We start from the raw sequence: 19,382 nt of genomic DNA, 5'->3' as shown, positions 1-19,382 counted from the left end.
GGCGCCGGCGCTTGACAAACCTGCTCTTACACGTGATCTCGATCGACTCTCAAACGTGTTGTAACGTTTTCGCCCCTTTTTCTACGAGAGACCTGAGTCTCGGTGCAGGTGAGTTACCCAACCACATGGCATCCTCAGAGCCGACTAGGTGGCAGGGCGAGGACTCCGCCACCTCATATGCAGGCAGCGGCGGGAACAGGCTGGGAGGGAGCAAGGGGGTCAGGAGGGGCTGAGGCAGGAGCCGAGTCCCAGGGGCAGGACCAGGCCGGTGGTTCGCGCGCGTGTGGTCGAACCCCCTGCTCCAGGTAGCAGGCCTGCAGATGAGAGACGCTCTCAGGGGTACTCTTCCTTGACCCCCGCCGTGCAGAGGGAACCCACCGAGGTCCCTCACCCGCCGGGCCCTCGTGCCCACAGGCCCCCTCCGCCTGACCCCGCGGGGCTCCCGCCTCGGCTCTCGCCCCTCCCTCCCCACACACCGGGCTGGCCCTGTGCTGGGCCGCACGCAGCTGTCTTTAAAATTTCTGGACTGCTGTAACTTACACGCAAAATGTGGCGTCTCAGCCACTTCGAAGTGTGCAGTTCAACAGGGTCACACTCACACTGGTGTAGACGGGCCTCCAGGACTGCTTCCTCTCGTGAGGTGGAACCTGCTTCCTCTCGTGAGGCGGAACCTCCGCGCCCGCTACACGGCCACCCCTGGCCCTCAACCGCCACTCCATCTGTCCTGTGGGCCTGGCCACTCGGGGCACCTCAGATAAGTGAGGCCGGACAGGATGCGTATGCCGCGGTCTACTCTCCGTACCTCTGCCCACCTGGTTCACTGTGCCCTCCACCTGGACACCTCCCCATTCCTTCACCGGCTAATTCCCGTTAATCCTTTAGAAGTCAATTCAGATGTTATCACCTCAGGCTCTCCCTGGCTCCCCAGCCTCAATTAAGTGCCCTTCCTGTATATTTAGTGGTGCATTAGCTGCACCCAGTTGGAGGTGGCGTCCGAGTCCTAAGCCCCTGATACTTGAGGTGCGGTTGAAGGCCTGCATTCTCACTGGCTACGTCTGGGAGCTGTGGGAATGCAGTCCGCTAGGCCTTTACCAGGGCGCCAGGTCACTCACGCACACACTCAAGTTCAGTAAGCACTGTTCTCACTGGACGAGGGGGCTGCAAACTACTCCTGGGCTAAACGCAGCCGGCTGCCCTCTGTGTGAACAAAGCTTTATGCCAACACAGCCGGTCATCTGAATATGCATTGCCTGTGGCTGCTTTCACACCACAGTGGAAGGGCTGAGCAGCTGCAAGAGACCACCATGTGGCCACACAGCCTAAAATATGTGTTCCCTGGCCCTTTACCACAGATGTCTACTAGACCATAGGCTCCTTCAAAGTGGGAACCCGTCTTATTTTGCTTTGTAAGAAGAAAGGCAGATTAGCACAATGGTTATGTGTGTGGGCTTCAGGGCAGACTGACAAGATTTGTATCTCAGCTCTGCCATTTCCCTCAAGTGTCACGTCTCTCTGTGCCTCATGTTCCCTTATAAAATGGGGACAGAGAGTAGAACTACCTTACAGGGCTGATGTGTGGGTTACGTAGGGTAACGTACGTGAAGTGCTTCACATGGCACCTTCCACAAACATTACCCTTAGCTGGTTCGTTATTTTTAGAGCACCGGGGACTTTGGTGATGTTGGCAGGATGGCCCCTGCACCTGACCCTGTTCATCAACACCCTTTCTCTGCTTTTTCCTTGCTAACATCTAATTATTTTTTCAGGTATCTAACCTTCCTGGAGAGTGACCTCCTCCCTGGGCGACAAACACTACTACGAACCAGTCGTGGTCACACGTCCTCAATGTCAGGGCACTGGCTCAGGGGTGGGCAGTTCTGGCCGAGTCAGGAGAAGAGCAATCTTGGAGGGCTTCTGGAAAACGGTGTCCTCATTCTTTAGAAGAAAACATGGGAGAGACGCCCGCCTTCTTTCATGGATATTGTTATATGTGAATGTGATGCCCTGAACCGCAGCAACTATGAAGATAGGAGGTCTGAGGACGAGCTAGCATGTTTACAAGGGCAAAGCAAAAAGATGGGAAGAATCTGGGCCCTCTGTGAGGTCAGAGTTGCTGAATCCACCCACCCCTGGGCCTCACCCACTCAGGTACTGATCTGAGGGAAGACAATAAATGCTTCTAGTAATTTAATTTCAGTCTAAAGCAACCTAACTCATATAGCCAGGGACCATGTTGACACCTATTTTTACTCCGCCCAGGACCTAACAACTGTTGCTGGGTGCCACGAGGAAAGGAAGAGTGGAAGCTAGAAATGGAGGGGCTGGGCAGGGCGAACGGGGAACCACAGATGTTCCAGGTTAGTGTAGGTCCAGTTCTTCATTCATCACTCACTCTCTCAGCTGGAGTATCTTTTCCTGAGACCCGTGGCTCGCTCCCAAATGCTTATCTCCCTCGTCGTCTGAACCTGCTACCTAAACACGGGAGGTCGTTTCAGAGCCAGATGGGGTTTGATTATTTCCTTGACGATATCCATTATTTCCCTTCTGGGTAGAAGGAGGGTCTGCAGACAGCTGATCTTTTTGGGGCAGAGAGTATGGAGGTGGGGTCTCTTATAGAACACGAAATACAAGGAAGTGTTCTTTGGGCTGGAAGTATCAGAAGATTGCTTAGAATTTACCGTTATAGGGGTTTAACAGTGTGTCAGCTTGTGTACTGGTTTTGTGTCCTATCTGAGCCAGAACCAGTAGCAGAGATTCAAAGCAGTATAGGTGGCAAGTACACACGAGAGCAAAGCACGGGGAGAGACGGGCAGCAGAGCCTCTCCTGGAGAGCACCCTGGCCCTGGCGGAGGGAGGGAGGGGCGGCGCAGTGTCGCTGGGCCCCCTGCAGTCCCTCACCCTGCACACACTTACCACAGGGAGAAATGCTGAGCGGCTTCTCCTGTGAGTGCCCCGGGTGGGAGACGCTCTGAGAACTCTGGAGCCAGAAAGTGACTGTAACAATCAACTTTTTTGTTTTGGTTTTTGTTTGTTTTTTTTGCCGTACGCGGGCCTCTCACTGCTGTGGCCTCTCCCGTTGCGGAGCACAGGCTCCGGACACGCAGGCTCAGCGGCCATGGCTCACGGGCCCAGGGGCTCCACGGCATGTGGGATCTTCCCGGACCGGGGCACGAACCCGTGTCCCCTGCATCGGCAGGCGGACTCTCAACCACTGCGCCACCAGGGAAGCCCAACAATCAACTTTTTAAGGCAGAAGGAACCAAGTGACATGACCTTATTCATCCCCTTGCCTTTAGGCACTAACAGTACCGCTAAAGCCCCCAATTACCTCACTACATGTTTGATGGTTAAAAGCCTTCCAGGGTGGGGTGCAGGGAAGCAGAAAGATTTCACAGCTTTCTCCTGTGAGACGTTTTAATCTAAGAGAACTTTGACGCTTGTCCTAGACCCACCCTTTTCTCACCAGTCCAACCCCAAGACCCTCCTCCAAGTGGAAGGGTCCCAGTTCAGTGGCAGCAGGCACTCCCCAGCGAGCACAAGCTAAAGGGACGAGGGTGAGCGAACCCCCCGCGGCGAGACCTATGTGCAGCGCCTGCCTCCTGGCTCTCTGTCCCTCCTTTCCTTCCACCAATTTCTACGAATTGTCCGTCTTTCTAATGGACGCCATGCCTTTGCTTTCACCACTAGTGCTCTTCAAGACTAATTAGATCCTGAAGGAACAGGAAGTAAAAAGCTGTTTCTGGGTAAGCTGCTAATGTTCTTGGTTTAGAGTTAAAGATCCCTGCCAGAGACTTGTGGAGAGAGAACCCTCCCTCCTCTGGGCGTTCTCAGCCAAGAAGCAAGTGCTTCCCTTCCCTCGGGCAGCTCTGGGCTGAATGTGCAACTTGCCATGCGACTGGGTTGAAGAAAGACAGGGGAGGCCACAAAGGTCAAAACTCACTTGCTCTTGGGGAGGGGGTTAGAAAGCTAGTAAAGAAAACCTGTGGTGCAGCTTTCAGGAGAGGGTATGGAGGGTCGGGTGGATCTACCAGAAGTGTTGTCAGTCTGTGCTGAGGTCTTTGGGACAGGAAGAGTACAGCCACCCAGGGAGAAAGCCTGCAGGGACACCCTCTACGGGGCCGATGTGCTGGAAGGAGTGCCTTGAGAAAGGTTTCCCTCTCTCTTGCGGGGCTGTTGGAAAGCTAGGTAGGACCAGGGGTCTGGCTTTCAAGAGTGGTCCCGAATGAATTTTCAGTTTCCTGGTGGGAAAGAGAACTCAGAAGATTGTCTTCTCCTCTAAGAAAATCTGGCTATGGTTTTTCTCCTGGTCTACCTGCACTGGTGGGTGAGGCACACGTGTGCACAGGGCCAGGCTGTCGGCAAACAACCTTAGGGAGGAGGGCAAAGGAGAGGCAAAAGGGGCTCATTTCTCTACCTCACAGCTTCCTTTTCCAAAGGAAGCAGGATCCACCCACCAGCAACAGTCCAAACACCACCAAAGAGGCATGGAAATGGGTATGCGTGCAATTGGTACATATACCCCCTCACTGCCTGCTACAAATGGAGTGTAAGTTGGGGGAGAACTGTGCCACTGAGACCCCAGGCCTTCTGAGCCACAGCCCAGTTCCAGAGGCACAGACCTTCTGACTGGTCTCTGGGTGGCAGAGTAATGCTCCCTTCCTAACCTTCGAAGAAATGGGTGAAATAACCTCCGGCTAAGGGGAGATGCCCATCTTCTTGGGGCTGCCTGGGGTGTCTGCAGCAGAGCTGGTTATGGCGGACTCCTCAGCAGAGGCACTGAGATCCAAGAATTCCAGGATGATGTCCCAGAGGCAGTAAATCAAATGCCTGAAACAAATGAACAAAACAACTTAGAGGAGGGTCTGGCTCCGTCTAGAGACACCAGATCCTGCTTATGACATTTATCTTCCCTCTCCCTTTCCCCTCTACTGATATCCTTAGTGGACTCCAAACATCAACAGCTGGACAAAACCTCTGCCATGAAACAAAAGTCTGTTGAACTCATAAAGGCTATGACCCCAGTAAAGGTGGAGATGGTACCTGAGACTGGATGTTAGGAAATTCCGCATTGCTTTATAGCTAGCTACATTAGCACACTGGCACTGCTCTGAAGAACTCTAAGGGAGGGAAAAATCCCTGTGATAACAACTTACTAAGAATTTTCAGGTTACCTGTGATGAGGTAAAGCCAGGAGCCTTGGGGTGCGACAGTTAACAGACACGGCATGCTGCAGGCCGGGGGGTGAGAGGGGAGTGGACGAGCACTCAACACGTGCAAAGGATTCCACCCCAAGGCACCAGCCAGGGAACCACTGACCTCTCTGTACTGTTCAAGGAGGGTGCACCAGCATTTCTGGTCCCCTTGTCAGAGGCCAACTCATCATCTTGTCGACCTCACATCAGGCAAAGACCCATGCTGAAAGTGCTGCCCAGGCCAAGGGCTGTTCTCGAGATGCTCACAGGGGCAGGCAGGTGTCAGGAAGAACAGGCCTGGGGGCTGACGGGGCCTTTTCAGTAGCTCACGTCGGGGCCTGCATTGAGTTCTTCCAAATGCAAACAGTGGCTGGTCCCACCGGCTTCTGACCACCTGACACCTGCTCAGGGGCCAGCGGAGTGGGTTTTACCCAGTGTGTGTGGGCCTGGTCATCACACTCTGGGGCCGGGGCCCAGGGCCCAGGGCGAGGAGAGACTGCGGCGCCGTTCCTCTCAGTGAGGCTGTTCACCCAGAAACCCAAGGTGCCTCAGACCAGAGACGGCTTCAGCCGTGCCTACCGGTTGATGAGGGGCTGCTGCAGTGACTCTAAGACAAGACTCCAGCTCAGCCGGCATTTGTTCACCCCAAGGATTTCTACGACGATATCTGAAGAGGAAAAACAGATGTGGTTTTAGTGTCACTGCTGAAGCTTTAGCTTCTAAGGGGTTTGTCTCAAGATATCTGCTGTCTTTAATCATACTGGGTACTTCTGGCATACCTCTGAACCACACAGCCAAACTAAAATCGTCAGCAAACAGGGAAAAGCCAAGAAAAATGTTTCTTAACTTTACGTATCTAAATTAGAATGGGCCTCAAGAAACAATTTGGTAACCCGTCACTAAAGTGCAGGTACTTCTGATACAACAGTTTAGGTTGGAGAACAGAGGTTAGTAAGAGTGAATAACACTGTCCAAGGCTAAGAGTTCACTACTGTACCCTGCTTCCCCCAGCACAACCACAGGCAACAAACTGCCTTCCCCGCCCTCCAAAAAAACCATATAAAGCAAAGGGAAAGAACCTTCTTCAGAGTTTGTTTTTATCTACTGCTAAGGACCATGCACTTCACTCACTGGCCCCAAGTTACCAAGCTCAGCTTCTGCAGGACCTATATCATTTTCTTCCCTGGTCCAAAATGCCATAAATTGGCAGAGACCAGGAAGTCTTCATCTGGTGGGAAAATGAAGAGACCTGCCCGAAAGTGAGCCTGCCCATTCCCTCAGCATCCCTGGAAGTCCTGACCATTTTCCTGTTAGCCTCGGAAATGGGGGGTCAACAAATTTTTGAGTTCAGCCACAGCCAAGGCCCTTTTAAAAAACGGGGAAGGGTGTAGGTAATGGTGGTGAAGCAGGACGGGAAGGAACAGTTATTGGCATAATCAGTCTCACTGTCCAGTCACCTGGCAGGACTCCCATCAGGCTCTGCAAGGCCTGTTTCTCAGCAGCCGCCTTCTGCTCCTGGGTCCTTACGGGTCGAGGATACTCAGGCAAAAGCCCGCCAGGCCAGATGGATTCCTGAAGAAGCCGGAGGTACTGCACCCAGCGCTGAGGACACGTCAGAGTAGCTACCTGCACCTCTAGCCACCTGTGGTCGAAGACAGAAGGGTCAGGTCAACCTGGAGGAAAGGATGCAGCGAGGTGTGAGTCATGTGAGCAATCAGAACAGAGCAAAGCCAAGTGAGCACCGACTCTCACGGGTGAAACCAAGCCAATCAACCACTTGGGATCACAGAATTTGAAGACGACTAATAATACTATCATAATTATTCACTGAGCTCTGCTATGAGGCACGTGTAGTATTAGGGGCTTTAGGACAGAACATGAAAGGGGCCTCAGGCTCTGGGGAAGGCTGCACCTTTCCAACTGTCCCCCAGTGGAAAGCACCAGAACTTCTCAGTAACGTGTACACACAGCCTTCAGAGTGCAGGGTTTGGTGATTTTATACAAATCCCTCTCCCCGGCCACCCTGTCCGTATCCAGTTGCTCTTCAAGCCCCCAGGACCTGTCCTGAGGACTCCCTTCGTCTGCCCTTTGCTCCTTACAGACCAGGCCTTCTCCGTTCCAGTAACAGAAATCTGTCCCTCTGGCAAAACCTGTTCAAACTCCACCTCCTCCACGAAATCCTTCCTGAGCATTCCAGCCAGAAATGCTCTCTCTCCTCAGGTCTCCTTTGGCACTCAGTTCTAGAACACAGATTTAGCACCAGAATTTCACTTTGGAGCATAAATTATTTTCTCATGTGTCTACAGCTTGACTTTTCCAACTAAATTGTAAGCACCACAAGAGTTCCCCATAACAAAAATTTCCCAAGGTGAAAAATTTGTTGATTGACTGGCAATTGTTCTTATTACAATGAAAATTTACCCCTTTGTCTTGCTTTCAAAAACGAGTCAGTAACTCTGAGGGGGCAGGTATGCCTAACCTGCAGTTCCTGCAAGGCATTTCAACGTTAATTCTTTACTTGTCTCTGCGTTTTTTCAGAGTGATACGGTCACTAGCTGAGGTTTAAGACTGCAGAGGCCTCCTTAGTAGGTCCCATTTTGAGACTGGCATGGCTGTGGCTGTGATGAATGAACCATCAGCCACGTTACTCACGCACAGAAGACTCTATTTGGTACCGCACCACATGCAGCTCATGCCACCACTCTCAACCCGAGCTACTTGTCGCCCATCCAAGAGCAGAGGGGGCTGCCAACGCAAACTTTATTTAACCTCCACTCTGCCAGACAGTCTGCATTCCACTCAAGCTAGGCATTCCAGCTTTGGGGGCTGCAATCCCCCAAGCCCAGGGCTCACAGATGATTCTAAGAATAGGAAGTCTGAAAGGTGATGGCAGGGCAAGAATGGCAGACGTCGATGGAGATCAAGAGCGGCACAGAGCTGCTCCTGCCCAAAATAGCCATCACAATTGTATTGTTATTGTTAGGGCTGCATCTCCTCCTTACAGGGCTTTTCATTCAGTGAGTCTAAGACGCCCGATGAAAGGGATCCAGTAGCAAGAATTCCTGTTCCTGTTTATAGAAGAGGGTCACCAAAGGGAGGTGCATGCGATGACCTGATGTTGACTTTAGCTAAGGTGTTGACTAAACTAAGGTGTAGCTAAAGTGTTGACTTTAGCTACGGTGAAGGACCTGCACCAGCGTCTCACCTAAGTGATTTGAGGGAGAGGGGCATGGACCTGAGAGTCAAAACATTGAAGTCCTCCAAAGGAGCCAGGAGAATCCTAAACAAGAAGGCTTCAGTCAGCATTAGCTCTAGCTCAGCTCCTCATTCACAGACGCATACAATAGGCTGGCTTGCCCTTCTCTTTGCCCTCAGGAGCCAGTAGTACCTGTGACTCAACTCTTCAGAGAGATCTGAACATCCACTCAACCCTTCCTCGGCGAAGCATAACATACGACAGCAAACCTGGGCACCTCGGTCACCTTCACGGCACGTTTTACAACATATGAGTCTCACGGTTTTGAATTAACGGTCATTCACTCGATGGGAACAGGACCTCGAGCTGCATTTGGGCAAGGAGGTCCTCTTTGTTCCCTTCCACAGTGACTGAGTGTCTCATGCACACAGGCTTGATGCAAAACAAATGTGTGCATGTGGCAAAATATAAACTTACACAAATACACTAGACTGTACCTCATCAAACTCTAAATGGGGGTAGTGGGAAGAAGAATCAAAGTGTGAAAAAGTAAGAGTAAGCTGTTCTTAAGCTACGAGTGGGAAGGTTAAAAAGAAATCTGTGTCTTGAAGCAAAAGGAATGGAACTTATGTGTCTGCAGTCCAGTGTGTCACAACAGCTTTTCCAGCATCAGTTTCTGGAATCTGCTGCTATCACTATTAAACTAACAGACAGCTCAAGTTTCAAGGCGGATATACACACACATATCCCTCGGACTATTTACTATTTACAAATTATTTATAAGAAATCATCTACTAAATACAAATGTTATTGTTTACGTAATACAAGATGCATGAGGTAAATACGCTAAAATAAATATGGTAGAGAATAGCCTCAAATAGCACTGGTTTTATTTTCTACTACTATTCTAGTTCTGATATTTGATTTAGATATCTTCTTCTACCATCCTACCTTTTTCCCAAAGAAAAGAAGAAGAAAAAAAGCCAAACCATATCTGTTCTGTCTGGACATCTCTGAATGATTCAGAGCACAAAGAAGCCTTACTAGGGGGCCCAGAATAGGCAATAAGATGAGAAAAAACAACAACAGATGTACACTGAGACATGCAAGAGCTTCTATGATGCCAGACGTGGGATGCAGAGATCAGCGCATCCATTCCACCGGGCGTGCATGTCCAGTCCACGCTCAAAGGAACCTGGTCTGAAACAGCTATACGTAGAGGGATGAAGCAGTGGCTGAAAGGGAGACAGTTTAACACTAGGGCTTAAGATGGCACTTCAAGGTTAGCAGAAGGTCATTTTCCATCAAAACAGCAGAATCAAATCTCAAGAGTAAGGGGAGAAAGCTTTAAGGGACCACATCTAATTAGCCAAATTCCCCTCACTTCTTTTCTAAGATCGCTGCTATGGCTGAGTAGGAAGGCCCTGAACAAGTATGGCTTAATGGGGAGGGAGGGGGAGAAGTTCAGTGAAATAATAACAGAAAATATTCACAAGAGCAATAACAATATTCTAACAAAAATGCCTGGTGCAGTCTAAATGAAAGACAGTAACAGACTGCTTCCTGAATCCTCTTCAGCCACTGGGCTGTACCTCTGTATCCAACACAAGGGCGATGATGCCTCAGCCACTTACAACCAACCGGAAGTACCAAATACAGGTCAAAGAGACAGAGAAAAAGAAGATGACGTTAAAGCTTCTGTCACTTTAAACAGATCTACAGATTGCAAGTGTCCACTCACCCTGTCACCCTTAGAGCAGGGTTAACGGTCATTTAAATGGGTTGCTGGGCACAGGGTATTTTTCAAACTGTGGCTGAACAGCATTAGAGGTCATGGCGTCTACTCTGTGGTTTGTGACAACGTTTAAAAGAACACCTAAATGTAAATAGATAAGAACAGAAAACATAAAAGTGCACTTCAAGTTTTGGGACCCTTTTACTTATGCGTGTATATGTGGATATAGCAGGTCTGTATTTGTGTGTGTGTGCGCGTGTGTGTGTTCACAGTGGGTCATGACGTAAAATGTATTTTTTACTGTGAGATGAAGTTTAAAAAAAGTTTGAAAAACATCGATATGGTATAAGGAATTAAGAGTTCCAAGAGAAGGAGGAAAAAGCTCAAGCCACAGTTTTAGCCTCCTGGAGACAGTCCCCACGTCCACCCGCCCCCAAGCACCCTGTGAAATGTTTACAACGGCATAAACCCCAACACCGTGTTCTGTATACAGTCCTAGCACACTGCTCTGAGCATTTGCTCATGAAATCAGTAGGCTCAATCTATTGGGTGGAAAGAAAGGAGATCTTGAGGATGACGGTGTGGATCCAAGGTATTTCCCATTACACAAGTTGTTTTTGCCAACTTCACACCTGATAAAAGTAACAGCTCCCTTCCCTCTGATTCCTTTCCCAGGCCTCTGCCTTCCTGCTACGGCCCCTTCGTGTGTTTACAGACAGTTCCTCCCTGTCTGTGCTCAGCTCTAGGCTTCCCAGTCCTGCAGCAGCCAGACCCAGGTTGCTCGGCTGTGCCTGAGAGAGTTCAGGCCCTCTGACTGTGTATCTAGGTCACCATCCTTTCCTGCCCTGTGTGGGGAGAAGAATGAGGAGGAAATGAACTTCAAGGGCAAGAAACTCCTGTTTCTTCCTCCCAGTGACTATTGTGAAATCTAAAGTGGCTTGTAGAGTCTCACACAATTTCTTCTTTGATTTTTGCTTTCATGTTTTAAATCATGGATCCACATCTTTAAAACATGTGCTTCAAAGGAAGACTACTGACTGAACATCATGATTTAAGAATCTGAGTTCTATAGTTTTATAACTTAGCCACAGTTTTTGTTTTTGATTAGTAACATGGAAGTTGCAGATACAAAATTAATATGCTTTAATAATTGAAGTATTTTTAACCAAGGAGGTTAAAGAAATCCTCTGTTGAACCTTAGAGGTTATCTTTTCCAATCTCACCAATTCACGAATGAAAACACTGAGAAAAGAACAAGCATTTCACAGCAAGAGGCTTATAGAAACATACAACTTTAGAGCTGGAAGGAAAGAGGTTACCCCATCCAACCTCCTCCCAAAGTAGAAATCCCCTGTGTGATACCATGGCAGAGCCAAGGGTTCTGGCCTCTGACTCCAGAAAGTTGGGCTTTTATCTTAGCTCTGCCACCAATGAGGAAAGTGACTTTGGGGAAGTTGCTTAACTCCTGAAAAGGGTAATTTCAATTCATTAGGGATGCTTCTTAAATACTGGCAACAAAATCTGCCTCCTTGTAACTTCCAGCCATTGCTCCTATTTATACCCTCAGAAGTTTAACAGGAGGTATTAAAGTTACTTGGTCAAATCTCTTTCAAAAGACAACACTATACATTTTTAAATTCAGCTGTTGTGCTAAGTCTCCTCCACAAGGTATACATCTTTGATTCTGCCAACGTCAAGGTTGAGCACACAGAAGACACTCAACATCAGACGAATGAAGGAGAGAAATGAATCATTCCTCATCCTGGTTCCCTCCTCTGGGTGTGGGCTGCTTTGTAAGTCTCTCTTAAAATGGAGTGCCCAGAGCCAAACACAACTTCCAGATGTGCCCTGACCAGCAAAAAATGCAGATTAGTGCCTTGCTTGACCCAGACACCATACTTCTATTAATATAGTCAAAGGCTGTGTTGGCTTTTTGGGCACACACATCAAAGCACTGACTCATACTGAGTTTGCACTCAATTAGAACCCTAAGTCCACGTATGTACTTTAACAAAAAATCACATGTGCCTGTTAAGCCTAGACTTGTCCTTTTGTACTTGTGTAATTTTTTAAAAAATCTAAATGCTGATTTATAATATTTATTTCTATTAAATTCCATCTTGTTTGCTTTAGACTATCATTCCAATTCTTTTAATCCTTTTGAATCTTGACTTCTGTCACCCAGAGTATTAATTTTACCTCTAAGATTAGAGTTACTTGCAAATTTCTGATGAACAGGATAAGTTCAATGCTCTGTCACTAGAAAATGCCCTCCAGGCTATCAATCTGTTAGCTACTTGGGCTAAAGACACTCAGTTAGCCATGGACCACTTAAAAGTACCACAGTCCAGACCATGTGTGTCCATATGGATATTAGGAAAATATGGCATAAGCTTGTTGAAATTCACAGACAATATAACAACCAATGCATTCCTTTCATTTAATGGTCTGATAGTCCTGCTAAGCCATGAAAGAAACCTTGCTAATCAGGCAGGGTGCATTCCCACTGAATGCACACTGGGTTCCAGGGCTTGCTGTTTCTCTTCCTGAGTGTTCACAAAACATCTACTTAATAATCTACTTCAGAAATTTCCAGAGATAAATGTCAGGGTCAGGAGCCTGTATCCATTTTTTATAAGGCCAGATATTTGTCCATCTCCACATCTCTATATGGAAATTTTCTTAATGATCTTAGGTCTTCAATGATAAATACAAATTCTTTCAGTTCCATGGAACAGAATTCATCTGGGTCAGGTACATGAGTTTTAAAGCAGCCTGAATGCTCTCTTATTATTTTCATTCCTATTTTAGTCTTCAATTCTAGTTTAATCACATTTGCTCAATTCTTCTTGTTAGACCCTTTTCCTTTACAGAAAAAAACAGAAATTAAATACCCTAGGCAAAAAGTATACCAATTCATTGTTGAATAAATGATTTCTCAGTGTAACCAGTTAATACTACAGCATCTGTTCCAAACAATTTACCTGTATTTTCTTTGTTCTTCTTGTTTTTAACATGTGCGTTTTTTTTTTTTTTTTTTTAAATCTTTTCCACTAACATTTAGCCACAATGTCAGCTCCTTCTGAGTCAATCTTTTTGGACACCATTCTTACCAGTTCTAGTTTCTGTTGTCTGCATTACTCAGTATGTTTCTCCTTTCTCTGTTTTTTATATATGTTCGTCTATAGTCTGATCTCAGTTAACTACTCTGGTTTCATTTGATGCTGATTCTTTTTCTTTCTTACTGGAGTCATGTGTTTGTTTATTCCATTTACTCAGTACATACTGGTTGAGCTTCTTAAAAGTGCCAAAAGAATAAGAGTGTAAAATTTTGAGGGGAGGCATCTCAATTCATTTTGGTATATTCCTCAGCATTTACTGTAAGAGCACCCTTCATATAATAAGGCATCAAATATATACTGAATGAATCAACCTTATTCCAAAACTCTCAGCGATAACTTCCAGTGTTAAAACTTTAAGTTCACTTGTTATTATGGCATATAAGACAGGATTCTCTGTTATGTTCTTCTGTGAATTCTAGTACCTCTCACCTACCTCTACTTTCCTCTCTGTCAGCTGTTTTCCATTACATCCACTTGTAGCTGTATCTGAGTTTTTCTTGCAGCTTCCTCCTCTTTGCTGAGTTGATGGGTCTCCTGTCAAGTATACTCTTTCTACTCCCCTTGGGTTATGTTTTAACTGCAGTCAGGAGTCCACCAGGTGAGCATCATTCGCCAGAGAAAGAAAATTTAAAAACCTTTCCTCTGTACCAGCTACACAATTAACTATTCATTCCACATTTTCCTTTTTCTTCCAAAGACAGAGCTTACGGATAAAAGAAAGGATGAAAATCTAGGCCTCCAAGTCCTGAAGTTTTCTACTAAAAATCTCAAAATTGTTAGAGATATAGTCCATGCCTCCTCATGTGTCATTATTTCTTTTTATACAAAGGTAGGTAATAATCTATTGATTTATTGATTTAATAAGCAACAAGAAACTTTCAGTATCCCAAGTCAGACATCCTGTTGAGAAGGATACTATGCCGTTCTGTTAGTTATGCTTCTCAATCCACAAGGTAGGAGACAGAGTCACCCTTGACTTCTCCTCTCCTCCATCCCTAGTCCATGTGCCCCACGCAACACTGCATAATTACTGCAACAATTACTGAAGCTAGTTGAGCGACCTCCTCAGTACTCAGTTTCTCATGAATTCATCACCCCTTTACTATCGCTGCAGCAATCATCTTACTTTCGGTCCCCATCACGTTTCATTTCTGTCAGTGTAACTCTTTCCTAATTTGTCTCCCCGGCTCTAACGTTTCTTCCTTCCATTAATCCTGGACAGCGCTATTTAAGTGCTTTTTCTAAGTTACAAAGTTGATCATGTCATCATCTATTTAAATTCTGTACATGGTTTCCTAATAAATGGGGGTCGAATCCTACGTTCTTTGAATAGTGCACAGGGCTCTGTATGGGTCGGTGCCTATTGAACTCTTCAGTGTAATCTCTGGCCACTCTGGTTGCACGTCGTATATTCCCAATCGTACCTGACTTCTTCGAGTACCATAAATATGCCACACTGCTTCACAACTCTGCCTTCAATGCTCTAGTCTACAATGTCAGCTCTCGATTTCCCTTCATCCTTTAAATCCTATCTCAGATGTTATCTCCTTTATAAGCCTTCCCTGGGCTTCTCATAATTTACTTAGTCCCTTCTCTTAATCATGTATAGAGCTCTTTTTTTTTTTTTGCGGTACGTGGGCCTCTCACTGTTGCGGCCTCTCCCATTGCGGAGCACAGGCTCCAGACGCACAGGCTTAGCGGCCATGGCTCACGGGCCCAGCCGCTCCGTGGCATGTGGGATCCTCCCGGACCGGGGCACGAACCTGCGTCCCCTGCATAGGCAGGTGGACTCCCAAGCACTGCACCACCAGGGAAGCCCTAGAGCTCTTTTTAAAGTCCTAACTTTATATTATAACTCTTTATTTATAAGATTGCAGGGTAGGAATTTGGGGTCTTTTTTTGTATTTTAATCACTTAACATAGTGTCTGGCACATAGTAGGTAATCAATAAATATTAGTTACTACATGAATTAATGGGACAAACACTGGTCTTAAAGCATGGCGCACAGCTCAAACTAAGCTGTGCAGAAGGCAAACCTCCCAATACTTAAAGCAGCAAAAGAATAGTGAGCTCTTAATTATTTGTGCTTATGGAGGAGGACAATAATTTTAAAAAAAAGTAGACAATCTAGAAATCCTTTGTATTTGGCATTTGAGATGTATTTATATAAACATTTGGCAGATTTATTTTCCTAAGAACTTTTTGTTTAGGCTAATATTACAATTGAACTGTGTGCCAGCTGTAGGGTGGCTGTTCTAAGAAGTATACTGGGTAATAAGTCAGCTGAGCTACAATTATGAATTCGTCATGAATAATCCATGCAATTCACACCTGGTTATATACTCCCCCGGAAGGGAAGAGAGGTGGAAGGCAAGGGAGTGGGTCAGCTGGGCTTCGTGTCTGGCACACTCCATAAATCCTAGAGAGGAGAGACAGCTGCCAGCAGTCTATGTTTTTGTTAGTTTTCCTGGCAAATAGGCCCAGGGGATAGAAGAGACTGAAAGTCAAACAAAAGCAAAGGGGTTGTGAGGGCTGCGAGTCACACTTGTATTTTGGGAAGCGCTCCTGATGGATGGAGCAGCATCGGGCTGACTCCAACCCAGTACTTGAAGCTAGTAAGAAGAATATAAGGTAGCAGAATGTCTGGGTACAAACGGCCAAAAGCAAAGGTCTGCCTACCTTCCTAACAAATACAGAATGAGAGGGAGCCGCTTGGGGGTTCTGTGTTCATGGGATAAATGAGATGGATGGCAAGTGGAAATGTTTACAAATCTGTTCTAGACTTGAGCAGTGTGACACTTGTAGGATTCCAATTTTAAAGATGATTACACAAGTCTATGCCCCTCTGAAGGCCTTCAGGACAACTTTTCTCAGCCCCACACTATGTGGCCATAAATGTACCATAAACCAGCTCTGAAAAATCGGGACCGATAGACCTCAAAGCTGGGCAAAATCAGTCACACGTTTTGGATATCTGCCCGTTTTTCATCTGACCCAAGCAAAAGCTGCGGCAGGACATCTTTCTCACAATCAGTAACTCCCTCCGAGTCTCTGGAACCACCATGTCTCTCCTCCAAGTCTGAGAGATTCCTGTCCAGAAGAGGCCATCACAGTTTTCACCCCAACACTGCACATAAAACTGGTCCATACCCTTCAGGGGAAAAAAACTCGGTAGCCAGAAGAGCCACAAAGGCTTCACATAGTGTGTTGTAATGAGTGAGAACAGCACTGAAAAGCCACACACAGGATTGAGCCTGGTTTGGCCACTTAGAAGTGGAAAAAACTCTGAGTTCTGGATTCCTTCTTAAGACTGATTCTTGCCTTGCTTCCTTCACAAAGTTATCGAGACGAAAGGAGAAAAATGAAAGCACTTTTGAAAGTGCTTGTGTTTGCGTATGTGTCAGAGAAAGACTCCTTTGGATCCTCTTGAAAAATTCTACCAGATCCAAGGGACTAAATGATGGCAGGATGCTGAGGGAACTCTGCATTTCATGCTTTAGTTTTCCTTTTGTAAGACTTACTCTCCTCCTGGCAGGTTCAGGGATGTAAACGTTAGAAGGGCGAACCATCTTGGTACTGTTTACAAAGGTTGAGGAGGGGCTCCCTGGGGAGATGGGTAACTCGAGGACACTATTTCAGAATCCTTCCTAAAACGAGACCTATCTACTACACTAAACGATGAAACAATCACCACAGGGATTGCAGGATCCAAAATGACTCCCTTTCCTTCTTTCCTTGGTCCCGTGTGAACAGCACGCCTGGCTCGTTCTCAGTCACCAGGTAGTTATCCTGACCCTTTCCTTTCTCAGCACCTACGGTAGGGAGGTGGGTGGGGAAAGGAAAGGCTGATTCAAATGGCCACGCATTCAGAAGAATACTGTGTCTGGTGGAGGGTAAAGGTCAGGGAGAGGGAGAGAAACACTTAGAGCTGGAGCACTGCGAAGAAGGGCAAGACACAAAGGAGGGCAGCAGCGGGAATTTAGTGGTTGTCTTGACAACCAGACCCCTGTTGTTCCCAGTGACTCTACCTTGCTGGGAGATCTCCAGGCTCTGCTCTGGGCAAAGACGGTCACTACAGGAGGGGAGAAAGGAGGGGGCCTTCTGGAGGAGGGAGAGGTGATGAGGAAGTATGTGCTCCACTTGATGCGCTGGCTCCAACGTCCACAAATATTAGAGATCACAGATTTAGAGTACGCTCAGCCACGATGTGGAAGAGAAGAATTAGGGATGTATGTAAACAAGCAGACATGGCAGAGTTTCAAATTATGCTGTGAAAACGGCGAGAGTAAGCTGGAAATGACTAGCCTTGAAGAGAACAGAGGATGAACGTGAGAAGCAGACGTCGAAGTTAAGAAAGCAGGACAAACACTGGCAGGAGCTGGGGAAGAAGGAAAGCGAGTATAATGAACAGAATCACCTTGGGGGAGGAGAACGACCCGAAGGTATCTGCTCTGAGTTAACTGTCTACAGGCAGAATTTAAAAACCTTTCCAAACAGAAGGCTATCCATCCTGACAATAAGAATACAGGACACAGCAGTGACAACGCCAGAGCCTCCACACAGCAGAGATTTTGGGGGCCCGACTTGTGGTTGGAAAACAAGAGGGAGAGAGGAGGAGGTGGCAGAGGGAGTCCCTTGAAGCTGCATTTACACAGCGAGCGCACTGTGTTTACATAGATTCTGTATTTATGGGGGTTAAATCACCCCAAGAAAACCTCTGGTCCTATAATTATATCAGTGTTAGATAAAAGTATGTTTCCCACCAGTTCACCTCGACTCCCTCCCTGCTCCAGTACCAGACAGGCTGCCGGACACTTGGTGAAGTCTCTGTCTCAAGACAGAGGTAAAGGTCAAAACTGAGGCATTAACATTGGCTCCGTCTCCAAACCAAAGTTGATAGGAAAAAGCCAAACGATCTCCACCCTTGGCTGAAAGCAACAGGCTGATAAGGTTTCCAGCATCAGTGCAATCTGACAATCTCTACCTCAGTGACATGTGTATCTAGGACTTTGGTATCCTAGAAAGGCCTTCTTTAGCATAGGATCAACTAGCTTACAGAGAGTACTGACAAAATTTTTCAACCTCAGGTGTCCAGCTGATTTTATCAGCTATAAAAACCCTGGTTCACTCTGGGTTCCTGAGTCAAAACTGTTCTCAACAAATCAGCTCTAGCACTGAATCCCCAAGGGGCTGCTCCAAGGGGCATCTTCTGGCAGCACACACTGCTCAGAGAAGTGCATGCTGAAGGACAATCAAAACAGGAGGAGGGGAAGGATAAAAGAAACTGGGCTGGTCTCAAAGTCAAGGGCACGAAGGAGAGGGCAGATAAGTTGCCTCTGAATCACGGAGCGGGACAACGAATGGTTTCATTACTATCGCCACCAGGGCAAGGACCTAAAATTGCAGAATAAACAGCTCCCTCAAAGAAGGCAAATAGGTATCGTTTAACCTGTAGCGCCACCTGGTGCCCAGGGAGAAATCCCATCCTAACTCCCCCAAGCAGCAGTGGCAGGCGGGCTTTCCATAATGTATTTAACAAAACAAAAGGATCCCTCTCTCTGCACACAGACACTCAGAAAGGGGCTGGCTGAAAATATTCAAAATATGTTTAAAGGTTACTTTTAATTGTAAAAGTAAAAATAATGTCCCTTTCCCTCTTTAAAAATGTTTCAGTGCCTGGAACATTCTTTACCCTAAACCGGTCTAAATGATTCCTATAATGCAAGGTCTAGCTTTAAACACTTTCCTCTCTAAAGCCTACCTAACATTTACCCCCAAGAATCCTTATGATTTTTTTTTTTTTTTTTACTGTGTTTATGGTCTATACTGTGTCATTTGGCCTCACACTGTTCAGTACTTCTGACTCTTACGGATTACCTCTTCTCTTAGGCTGAAAGGACCCTAACATAGAAATGACGCCATAGGAGGTCTGAAGAGCTAGTTCCCAACAAGTACTTAAGCAGACACAGGCATCAAATCTTACACAGACTTTTCAAAGATTATCTGTAAAGAGATCACCATACAAGAACCAAATGAAGTGAGTTTCCTAGAAAGTAAAGGAAGAGGGCTGGGAGTACCTGGCTTAAGGGGCAGCTCCCTGGCTCTGAAGCTCTGAGTTTCTGCTCTGGGTATGACT

At 46.8% G+C, this 19,382-nt stretch overlaps 1 protein-coding gene across 1 annotated transcript in view; it reads right to left on the bottom strand.

Moving 5' to 3' along the window:
- Window positions 1–3,396: 3,396 nt before the first annotated feature.
- SNX19 (sorting nexin 19) overlaps window positions 3,397–19,382 on the bottom strand; it is a gene marked incomplete at its 5' end in the record, with an annotated part of 37,307 nt that continues 21,321 nt past the window's right edge. Inside the window, 4 exons of the mRNA XM_079707710.1 lie at window positions 3,397–4,238; window positions 4,665–4,827; window positions 5,772–5,859; window positions 6,650–6,834. Coding sequence (XP_079563836.1) covers window positions 4,695–4,827; window positions 5,772–5,859; window positions 6,650–6,834 — 406 coding nt within the window. The 3' untranslated portion in view covers window positions 3,397–4,238; window positions 4,665–4,694. The remainder of the gene's footprint in view (window positions 4,239–4,664; window positions 4,828–5,771; window positions 5,860–6,649; window positions 6,835–19,382) is intronic.

The sequence above is a fragment of the Hyperoodon ampullatus genome, assembly GCF_949752795.1.
Source record: "Hyperoodon ampullatus genome assembly, chromosome: 7".
NCBI classification, from domain to species: Eukaryota; Metazoa; Chordata; class Mammalia; order Artiodactyla; family Ziphiidae; genus Hyperoodon; species Hyperoodon ampullatus.
The sequence above is the reverse complement of the archived record's forward strand: the minus strand, read 5'-3'. Positions and strand labels throughout refer to the sequence as shown.